Consider the following 11,051-nt stretch of genomic DNA (forward strand, 5'->3'; position numbering starts at 1 on the left):
CGGTGCCTGCTGGCCCCCTGTGTCCCCTGCTGCACCTACTGCCCAGCATCGCTGGTCTGTGTGCCTGGTGTCCCCTGGTGGTACCTGGTTCCTCCCTGGGCACCCTGTTGTATGGTGACCCTAGTGCCCCCCTCACTGCACCATAGTGCCTGGTGTCCCTGGTGCACCCTTGGTGTCCCCTAGCACTCCCAGTGTCCCTTGGTTTGCCTTGGTGCCTGGTGCATCCTCGTGCCTCCTGTCCCCTCAGTGTGCCCTACTGGCAGCTGTCCCCTGGGGTGCCTGGTGCCCCCTGGGGTGCCCTGGTGCACCCTGCTGCCTGGTGTGCTCCAGTGCCACCCTGGTGTGCCTCTGTGCCCCCTACTGCCCGCTGTGCTCTGGAGCCCCGGTGCGCCCTGTTGCCTGCTGCACCCCGCTGCCCGGTGCTGCCGGCGTGCCCTGTTGCACCCTGTTGCGCCCTGCTGCCCGCTGGCCCCCCGGTGCCCCCTACCGCCCGGCGTGCTCTGGAGCCCCGGGGCCCCCTACTGCCCGGTGCGCCCTCTGCCCCGGGGGCCCGGGCGCGCCGCGGGGCCGGCGCCGGGGCCGGCGCGGCGGGACTGCAAGTCCCGGCAAGCCGCGGGCGGGCGGCGCGGCCAATGGAGCGCGGGGGGCGGCGCGGCCCGGCGCTGCCTCCGCCGCCGCCCGGTGCCGCGGCGCAGAGAGCCCCGGAGCGGCCGCGCGGCGCCGGCCCCGCAGCCCGGCTCTGAGCCGCCCCCCGGCCCGGCCCGGCCCGGCCCGGCCCGCCGCCCTCAATGAGGTTCTTCCGACTCACCTTCAAGTGCTTCGTGGATTGCTTCTGAGCGCCGGCCCGGAGCCGCCCCCGCCCCGGCCGCCGCCGGCCCGGCCCGGCGCGCCGCGCCATGCCCCCCGTCCCCGCCGACACGGCCGCCGAGCAGCCGCCCGCCGCCCCGCGCCGCGACGCCCCCGCCCAGGCGGGCTCCGGTAAGCGCGGCGGGGGGGCGCCGGGGCCGCGCCGGCCGCGGCGCGCGGGGAGCCGGGGGGGCCGCGCCGGGGGCGCCCACGGCCGCGCGCGACCGCGGCGCGCTCGCGACCCCCCCCTCGCGCCGCCGCCGGCACGTGGGCGCCGCGCCGCGGGGTGAGTCACCGCTCTGCATTGTGACGTCACGCCCCGAACCTGCCTTCTGACGTCACGACCCCCCACGCGCGACCCCCTACCCATGCCCCGCCGCGGGGGGCGCCGCGGGCGGCCGCGGCCCCCGCGCGCGTGGGTGACGGCGGCGCGGGGCGCCTGTCTCGGCAGAGGGCCGCGGCCGCGGGGAGGCGGAGGGCGCCGAGCCCCCCGCGGCGGGCGAGGAGCGGGCCGTGACGGCGCCGCTCGTGGGGCCGCCGGGCGCCCCCAAGGCGCCGGCCCCCGAGCGGGAGACCTGGACCCGGCAGATGGACTTCATCATGTCGTGCGTGGGCTTCGCCGTGGGGCTGGGCAACGTCTGGCGCTTCCCCTACCTGTGCTACAAGAACGGCGGAGGTGAGCCCCGGGGGCTGCCGCCTGCCCCACGGCGCGCCCGCGGGTGCCCCACAGCATGCGGGGGCACCCCGCGGCCGGCACGGGGGCCGCCCCGCGGCGCGGAGGGGCGCCCCACGGTGTGCCCCACGGTGCGGAGGGGCACCCCACGGTGTGCCCCACGGCATGGGGGGCCGCCCCGCGGCGCGGAGGGGCACCCCACGGTGTGCCCCACGGCATGGGGGGCTGCCCCGCGGCGCGGAGGGGCACCCCACGGTGTGCCCCACGGCGCGGAGGGGCGCCCCACGGTGTGCCCCGTGGCACGGGGGGCTGCCCCGCCCTACGGGGCCACCCTCCATCCTGCCCCATGGCACCCGTCCAGGTCCGGCGCCACCGGGGGCCGCCCCGCGTCGCACGGGGCCGCCCTGCCCGGCTGGGCCCGGGGCCGCGCCAGGGGGCCCGGAGCCACCCTAGGGGGCCCGGGGCCACCCCCGGGGCGCGATGCCGCCGCGCGCCCCCCACCACCTGCCCGCGGTGACCTACATCGGCGGCGCGGCGGAGGGGGAGTGCGCGGAGGCGCGCTCGCCATTCGCTGCCGCCCGGCGGGGCGGCGCGGGGGGGCCCGGCCGGCAGCCGCGGCGGCCGCTCAGCGCGTCCCGCTCCCCGCAGGCGTCTTCCTCATCCCCTACCTGCTCATCGTCTTCGTGGGCGGCATCCCCGTCTTCTTCCTGGAGGTGGCCCTGGGGCAGTTCATGAAGCAGGGCGGCATCGCCGCCTGGAACATCGCCCCCCTCTTCAAGGGTAACGCCGGCCCCGCCGCCGCGCCCCGCCGCCGGCTCCCGCGCCCCGCCGGGGCGGAGGCGCCCTGCGTCCTGCCCGGGGCTCCCTGCGCCCTGCCCGCGGCAGCTGACTCCCTGCCCGCGGCTGGCTGCACCCTGTCTGGGGCTCCCGGCACCCTGCCCACGGCTGCTGGCTCCCTGCCCGGGGCTGGCAGCGCCGTGCACCCTGCCTGGGGCTCCCTGCCCGGGGCTGGCAGCGCCGTGCACCCTGCCTGGGGCTCCCGGCTCCCTGCTCCCTGCCCGCGGCTGGCAGCACCTTGCCCACAGCTACCAGCTCCCTGCCCGGGGCTCCCTGCCCCGTGCCCAGGGCTGGCAGCACCCCGCACCCTACCTGGGGCTGGCAGCACTGCGCACCCTGCTCAGGACTGGCAGCACCCTGCCCACAGCTACCAGCACCCTGCCTGGGGCTCCCTGCACCCTGCCCGGGGTTGGTAGCTCGCTGCACTCTCTTTGGGCTGGCAGCACCCTGCCTGGGGTTGGCAGCACCGTGCACCCTGCTGGGCCTCCCTGCACCCTGCCCAGGGCTCGCTGCACCCTGATTGGGGCTGGCAGCACCCTGCCCGGGGTTGGAAGCACCCTGTACCCTGCTTGGGGCTCCTTGTACCGTGTCTAGTGCTGGCAGCACCGTGCACCCTGCCTGGGGCTGCCTGCACCCAGCCCGGGGCTGGCAGCGCCCTGTCCACGGCTACCAGCTCCCTGGCTGGGGCTCCCTGCTCCCGGCACGGTGCTGGCAGCACCCTGTCCATGGCTGCTGGCTCCCTGCCTGGGGCTGCCTGCACCCTGCTCGGGGCTCTCTGTACCCTGCCCGCGTCTCCCTGCACTCTGCCCAGGGCTGGCGCACTCTGCCCACACCCTCCCAGCTCCCTGCACCTTGCCCACGCCCCGCTGGCTCCTGCCTCCGCCCCTGCCCAGCAGCTCCCCGCGCGCCGCTGTGCCCTGCCGGCGCCTTGCCTGCATGCCTTGCCCCGACTGCCGGCGGTCCACGTTGCCTGTGCCCTCTCCGTGCCCTGCCGGCTCCCCGCGTCCTGCCCGTTCACATCCCAGCACCTGCGGAGAGCCCTATGTCGTCCTTTCCCACAGACCCCCACGTCCTGCCCCATCCCCGCTGGCTCCCCACATCCCGCCTGTCCTCACCGGCTCCCCGCGTCCCACCCCGTCCCCATCAGCTCTACACGTCCCACCTCCTCCCCGCCGGCTCCCCACATCCTGCCTCAGGCTGCCGGCTCCCCGCGTCCTGCCTGTACCCAGCAGCTCCCCACGTCCTGCCACGGGCTGCTGGCTCGCTGCGGGTGAGCTGGGCCATGCTCCAAGCTCTGCTCTCCCTGCGCCCCAGGTCTGGGCTTGGCCTCCATGGTGATTGTCTTCTTCTGCAACTCCTACTACGTCATGATCCTGGTGTGGGGGCTCTTCTATCTGGTGCACTCGCTGACGGACACGCTGCCCTGGGCCACGTGTGGCCACGCGTGGAACACAGAGCAGTGCGCCGAGCTCTTCCACCTGGAGCTGTGCCACAACGCCAGCGCCAACGCCAGCGCCTTCAACATCAGCTGCGCCGACCTGGCCAGCAAGCGCTCGCCTGTCATTGAGTTCTGGGAGTGAGTGTGGGGCCACGTGGGGGCCGCACCGGGGGCCATGGGGGCTGCCCGGCACTCAGCACCGCCCTGCTCTGCCCCCCGCCAGGAACAAAGTGCTGCGGCTCTCAGGGGACCTCAGCGAGCCGGGAGAGATGAACTGGCAGATGATCCTCTGCTTGGTCACCACCTGGGTTGTCGTCTACTTTTGCATCTGGAAGGGCGTCAAGTCCACCGGGAAGGTAACGTGGGGGAGACGCGTCTCTCCTCGCCCATGGCGTGCCCGGCATTGGTAGCGTGCCCGGGAATCCTGCCTCGGGCACGTCGGGACTGCCAGCGCGGGAGCCCCAGCAGTGCTCCCAGCCACCGCGGCGGGTGCAGGACCTCCAGCCCCATGTTTGCCGAGGAGGCACCACCAGCAGCCCTGGCCATCCACAAGCTGTGGCCCTGCTGGGACGTCAGCTCCTAAGCCCCAGGAGTCTTAGCGGCGCCCACCCCTCCGCAGATCGTCTACTTCACGGCGCTCTTCCCTTATGTGGTCCTCATCCTGCTGCTGGTCCATGGGGTGACGCTGCCCGGGGCACTGGGCGGCATCGTCTACTACCTGAAACCCGACTGGTCCAAGCTGGCCGAGGCGCAGGTGAGGGCAGGAGGGGACGTGGGCGCTGCACCTGCCATGCCAGCCCCAGCACCCTCCTCAACACCCTCCCTTGCGCCCCAGGTCTGGATCGATGCCGGCACCCAGATCTTCTTCTCCTACGCCATCGGGCTGGGCGCCCTGACCGCGCTGGGCAGCTACAACCGCTTCCACAATAACTGCTACAGGTAGGGCCCCGCCACTCTGCGCCAGCCTCCGTCCTGCTGGTCCCAGTATTCCCGGCGCCCCGCTGACTCGCTCCTGCCCACAGGGACGCTTACATCCTGGCCGTGATCAACAGCTCCACCAGCTTCTTCGCCGGCTTCGTCGTCTTTTCCGTGCTGGGCTTCATGGCCTCGGAGCAAGGCGTGGATATCTCCAAGGTGGCCGAGTCTGGTGAGTGACGGCTGGCAAGGCGCCGGACTGCACAGGGGCCCCTGCCGGCACCGCTGACCCCACTCTCCCCACAGGCCCGGGGCTGGCCTTCATCGCCTACCCCAAAGCCGTGACGCTGATGCCCTTGTCCCCTCTCTGGGCCACGCTCTTCTTCTTCATGCTCCTCGTGCTGGGACTTGACAGCCAGGTAGGGTGGCGGGGAGGGGGCCGGGGCCGTGGTGGCACACGTCCCCGCTGAGCCCCGCTCTCTGCTGCAGTTCGTCGGCGTGGAGGGCTTCATCACGGGCATCCTGGACCTCTTCCCCCAGCCGGGGGCCGGCTCACTGCGCCGGGAGCTCACCGCCGCGCTCTGCTGCCTTGTGTGCTGCCTCATCGACCTCTCCATGGTGACACAGGTTAGGGACGCGCCGGGGACACCGCCCGGCTGGCCCTGTGCTGTCCCCTCTTGCATCCCCTGCATGGGGCGGGAGCTCCCCAAGGCTGCTGTGATGTGGCTGACATGGGGTGTCCGTGGGCTGCCAGGGCCATGCGGGTTGCCCATGCTTCGTGGCGTGCCTGTGCCGTGTGGGTCACCCATGCCATGTGAGTCACCCAGGCTTTGCAGGTCACCTGTGCCGCATGGGTTGCCAACACCGCATGGGTCGCCCATGCCATTTGGGTCACCAGTGCTGCATGGGTCACCCATGCCGCACGGGTCGCCCATGCCAGGTGGGTCACCCATGCCGCACGGGTCGCCCATGCCAGGTGGGTCACCCATGCTTTGTGGGTCACCCGTGTTGCATGAGGTGCCCATGCCACGTGGGTCACTCACGTCCCATGGGTCGCCCGTGCCACGTGGGGCACGGTACCAGCCCCGCCGACGCGCGGCGCCGTCCGGCAGGGCGGCATGTACGTGTTCCAGCTCTTCGACAACTACTCGGCCAGCGGGATCACGCTGCTGTGGCAGGCCTTCTGGGAGTGCGTTGTCATCGCCTGGGTCTACGGTGAGGCCACCGCCGCCGGGGGGGGGACACGGGCGCCCCGCGGGGCCCGGCTGACGCCCCTCTGCCCGCAGGCGCCGACCGCTTCATGGACGACGTGGCCCGCATGATCGGCTACCGGCCCCTGCCCTTCATGAAGTGGTGCTGGGCCGTGGTGACGCCGCTGGTCTGCGTGGTGAGCGGGGCCCCCCGCGGCTGCACGCGTGTGCGCGCGTGTGCGCGCCGGCCGCCGCCGTGGCTCCGTGGGCAGCGGGCTCCCCCCGGCGGCTGCTTGGGGCATGGCAGGCCATGGCACGGGGCGTCACGGGGAGCCACGCGTGCTGCGGCTGCGGGGAGCCGTGTGTCGGGACTAGGGGGGATGTGTTTTGGGACCCTGGAGGAGCCACGTGTGTGTCAGGGGCCGTGGGGAGCCACATGCATGTGGGGACCCTGGGGAGCCACATGCGTGTCAGGACACCAGGGAGGACACCTGACACGTGTCAGGGCTGTGGGGGGCCACACACACATTGGTACCCCAGGGACTCGCATGTGTGTTGGGACCCCAGGGAGGCACGTGCATGTTGGAGTCATGGGGAGCCACATGCATGGTGGGACCCTGGAGAACCACATAAGTTGGGGTCCATGGGAGCCACACGTGTGTTGGGACCCCAGGGTGTCACACGTGTGTTGGGACTCTGCAGGAGCCACGCATGTGTCAGGGGCCCAGGGGAGCCACACGTTGGACATGTGTTAGGGGCCTGGGGGAGCAACACGTCCAGGCCTAGGGGAGCCACCCGTGTGTTTGGGGCTTGGGGAGCGACATGTTTTGGGGTCTACATGAGCCACACACATGTTGGGGCTCCAGGGTGTTGGGACCTGCAGGAGCCACATGCATGTCAGGGTTATGGGGAGACACACGTGTGCTGGGATCCTGGGGAGCCACATGTGTTGGGTCTAGGGGAGCCACACGCATGTTTGGGGCCCAAGGAACCACATGTGTTTGGGGCCTGGGGAGCGGCATGGCGCAGGGCGGCGGGTGCTCACCGCTGCTGCCGGCGCAGGGCATCTTCGTGTTCCACGTGGTGAACTACAAGCCGCTGACGTACAACAAGACGTACGTGTACCCGTGGTGGGGCGACGCCATTGGCTGGGTGCTGGCGCTCTCCTCCATGCTCTGCATCCCCTGCACCGTCCTCTACAAGCTCCTGCGCTGCAAAGGCTCCCTGCGCGAGGTGAGCCCGGCCGCGGCGCGCGCCCTCCCCGTCCCCCTGCCTGTGCCCGTCCCCGGGGGCAGCCGGCAGGCGCTGACGCCCCCTCCACGTCCCTGCAGCGCTGGCAGCTCCTGACCACGCCGATCTGGGGCCACCACCACCTGGAGTACCTGACGCCCGAGGCCGAAGCCAAGCTCCTGGCCCCGGAGCCGCCCAAGGAGAAGACGACGCTCTTTGAGACTGTGATCTGAGCGCCGCCGGGGGGGTCGCGCCGCTCCCGCCCGCCATAGCAATAATGCCAGCACCGCCTCCCACCGCCGCTGCCCGCCGGCTCGCCGTGGGGCGCGCGGGCACCCGGGCGAGCGCCCCGGCGCGGGGCAGCCAGCAGCACAGCCCTGCCCCGGCCTCTGTCCGCCCGCCCGCCCGCTCGTCCGTCCGTCTGCGCCCTGCGGCGGCCGGGCAGCGCCTCGCTCACTAACCGCTTCCCGTAGCGTTCGTCTGGTGTAACCCCGACCGCCCCGACATCTGGCAATAAATTGGGAGACCCTGGCACACCCCTGGGCGCTGCGGGACGGGGGGGCGGATGGGGGCTGGCGTGCCGCATGCGGAGCGGCGCCCACCTGCCCTGGCCAGATGTTCGGGGGGGCACACAGCTGGGTGGCGGGAGCTGGAGCAGGGTGCCGCGGCGGCTCGGGACCGGGGGGTGTCCCGGACACACCGTTCCTCGCCCGTGGGATGGATGGACCACGGCAGCGGGCCCGGGGGGATCGGGGCTGGGAAGGGGCTGGCGGGAGCAGCAGGGCCGCTGCCTGCACGGCACCCACGGCCACACGCCGGGCTCGGCTCCCTGCCCCCCAGCTGGGGACGTGGGAATGAGGTGTCGGAGCAGGATGAGGACATGGTGCTGGGGCGGGGGGGCCGCGTTGCACCACACCATATCACAGCGTGTTCGTCATGCTGCATCACGGGGCTGCGTTGCAACACACTGTGCCGGAGTGGGGGGGGGGGGCCGTGCGTGGCCCGCGTGTGGGGCTGCGCCGGGCCACGTCAGGGGGCTCGACCGTGCCGTGCCGTGGGGCTGTGCCTTGCCGTGGGGCCGTGCCTTGCCGTGGGGCCGTGCCATGCACCTGGTGGAGCCAGAGGACCCCGTGCCCGGGGCGAGCCCCCCCGCCGTCCCCTCTCACCCCACTGGGGCGAGCCAGCCCGTCTTGCCCCAGCGGCGCGCGCCCTAATTAGTGCAGGCAGGGCGGAAGCGCTAATTGGCGGTGACTCGTTAGGGCTGGAGCGCCGCGTGCCTGGGGCGCGGCAGGACTTTCCGGCAGGGCTGGTCCTCGGGGCCGCCCGGCGTCCCAGCCCACCGGCGGGCGGGCAGCACTCGCGCGCGGGGGTGAGCGCCGGCACCGCCATCGCGGCCAGATAAGAGCGCCGGGGAGGTGGCGCGGAGGGGGCCGCTGGGCGGGCGAGCGAGCGCGCGCGCGCCGGCGCCATGAACCGCATCACGGTGTACGAGCGCGCCGACTTCGAGGGGCTGAGGCGGGAGTTCAGCTGCGACGTGCCCGACCTGCACGAGCTGGACTTCGGCGACTGCATCGCCTCGCTGAAGGTGGTGGGGCAGCCCTGGATCGCCTACACGGGCCCCAAGTACGAGGGGGAGGCGCACGTCTTCGAGGAGGGCGAGTACGCGGCGGTGGGGAGGCCCCGCAGCTTCTCGGCCCTGCGCCTGGTGCACCACGACCTGGCGGAGCCGCAGATCACCCTCTACGAGCAGCCCCACTTCCAGGGCGCCCGCAAGGTGGTGACGGAGGAGACCAACCTGGCCTACGGCTACTTCAACGACCGCGTGGGCTCGCACGAGGTGCAGCGGGGCGTCTGGCTGCTCTACCAGCACCCCGGCGGCGGCGGCCGCCACTGCCTGGCCTGGCCCGGCGAGCGCCTGGCCCGCTACGAGCCCCAGCTGGGCTTGCAGGGGCGGCTGTCGCACCTGCGCCCGCTGCGGCCCGGGAAGCCGCTGGTGTCGGCGCGGCTGCTGTGGGAGCAGCGGCGGGTGGAGGCGGAGCGGGAGGTGCTGGTGGACGAGATCGTGGGGGTGAACGAGACGGCGCGGGAGCAGGCGCTGGCGGCCAGCAGCGCCCGGGAGTACAGCACGACGCTCTGGCAGAGCTTCCGCTTCAGCAACGCCACCAGCCTCAAGGCCGGGCTCTCCTTCACGCTGGCCGTGGAGGCCGCCAACGTCTTCACGGTGCAGAAGGGGCGCAGCGAGAGCAGCACGCGCCGGGAGCGGGTGGCGGTGCAGCTGCCCGCCGCCATCCCCCCCCGCGCCGCCCTCACCGTCCACGTGCTGCGCAAGGAGGTGACGCTCTCCGTCCCCGTGCTCCTCACCATCACCCAGAACGAGAGCGTCCGCACCGAGCTGGGCGAGTACCGCAGCATCTCGGGCACCAACATCTGCGCCCGCTACAGCGTGAAGCCCCTGCCGGCCCCGGGCACCCAGCAGGCGCCTGCCGCGGGGGACCAGGAGGCCGAGGGGACGACATGGGCATCTGCCACGGGGGACCGGGAGGCCGACGGGACAACATGGGCACCCACGGCGGGGGACCGGGAGGCCGACGGAACAACATGGGCGTCTGCCGCGGGGGACCGGGAGGCCGAGGGGACAACATGGGCGCCCACGGCGGGAGACCGGGAGGCCGACGGGACAACATGGGTGTCTGCCGCGGGGGACCGGGAGGCCGAGGGGAGCCGGCAGGCGCCTGCTGTGGGGCACAAGGAGGCCGAGGGCGCCCAGCGGACACCTGCTGTGGGGCACAAGGAGGCCGAGGGTGCCCAGCGGACACCCTCTGTGGGGCACAAGGAGGCTGAGGGGAGCCAGCAGACGCCTGGTGTGGGGCACAAGGAGGCCAAGGGTGCCCAGCGGACGCCCGCTGTGGGGCACAAGGAGGCCAAAGGCACCCAGCAGGCGCCCGCCACGGGGACAGAAGAGGCCACAGGGACGCTGCAGGCGCCCGCCACGGAGTAGCGTGGGTGCCCACCGGGGACCGAGCCCCCTGCCCTGCCCCCTGGACGTGCCGGGCCCTGCGTCCTCACTGCTGGCACCCGCGGCTGCTCACGGTGGCTCCAATAAATGGCTTTGGCAGCCCCCCTGCCTGCTGGTGGTGGGGTGGGATGGGGCGCTGGGGGCTGCCCGGCACCCAGCTGAGGGGGACGTCCGAGCGGGAGCGTCCCCTCGCCCAGGCCCACAGGTCCCCAAGCAGGGGCTGTTGCTGGGGAGGCCGGGGTGGAAACAGCAGGGCTGGGGGGGACGTGGGGCTGGAGAGGACATGGGGGTTGACATGGGGCTGGTGGGGACACAGGGGGAGGGACATGGGGGGGGGATATGGGACACGGGGGAGGGACATAGGGCCCAGTGGGGATATGGGGGGGGAGATGGGACATGGGGGCCATGGGAGAGGGACATGGGGTGGGATGTGGGACATGGGGGGGATGCGGGGGGGGATATGAGACACAGGGGGGACACGGAAACAGACACGGTTGGGGGCAGAAACAGGGCCCGAGGGGACACAGGGGGATGGACACGGGCCGGGGCGGGGGGACTGTGGTCAGGCAGGCAGGGGGAGGGGCGGGGAGCCCGGGACGGCCCCGCCCCACCAGGGCCCGGCCCCGCCCCTCGCCCCGAGGCCCCGCCCCAGAGCCGCGGCCCCGCCCCAGAGCCGCGGCCCCGCCCCGGCCCCACCACGTGTCCCCCAGCTCCGCCGGGCCCTTTAAATGATGCAACCAGCCGCACGCTTGGCCCCGCCCCCCGCGCGCCTATTCGCGGAGGCCGTTCGCGATCTCGCCTTTCTATTGGCTGAGTTGGGAGCTGCGCGCCGCTGATTGGTGATACTTTCTCCGGGGTCCCGCCCGCCCCGCCCCGATTGGCCGAGCATGGTACCGCCCCCCGGCC

General features: G+C 73.0%; 2 protein-coding genes across 2 annotated transcripts; both read left to right on the forward strand.

Annotated features, from left to right (window-relative positions):
* Positions 1 to 896: 896 nt before the first annotated feature.
* On the forward strand, positions 897 to 7,663 carry SLC6A8 (solute carrier family 6 member 8). Its single transcript, XM_067303392.1, has 14 exons — positions 897 to 978; positions 1,298 to 1,522; positions 2,168 to 2,299; positions 3,671 to 3,932; positions 4,018 to 4,150; positions 4,414 to 4,548; positions 4,630 to 4,733; positions 4,817 to 4,941; positions 5,016 to 5,128; positions 5,199 to 5,336; positions 5,822 to 5,924; positions 5,996 to 6,096; positions 6,962 to 7,132; positions 7,231 to 7,663. Exons 1-14 carry the CDS (start codon positions 897 to 899, stop codon positions 7,360 to 7,362), a joined length of 1,956 nt encoding a protein of 651 aa, XP_067159493.1. The 3' UTR covers positions 7,363 to 7,663.
* Positions 7,664 to 8,597: 934 nt separating this feature from the next.
* Positions 8,598 to 10,127, forward strand: LOC136993218 (epidermal differentiation-specific protein-like). The gene has a single exon (XM_067303655.1). The coding sequence runs from the start codon at positions 8,598 to 8,600 to the stop codon at positions 10,125 to 10,127; it is 1,530 nt and encodes a 509-aa protein (XP_067159756.1).
* The last annotated feature ends 924 nt before the right edge of the window (positions 10,128 to 11,051 follow it).

The sequence above is a fragment of the Apteryx mantelli genome, chromosome 12 (assembly GCF_036417845.1).
Source record: "Apteryx mantelli isolate bAptMan1 chromosome 12, bAptMan1.hap1, whole genome shotgun sequence".
NCBI classification, from domain to species: domain Eukaryota; kingdom Metazoa; phylum Chordata; class Aves; order Apterygiformes; family Apterygidae; genus Apteryx; species Apteryx mantelli.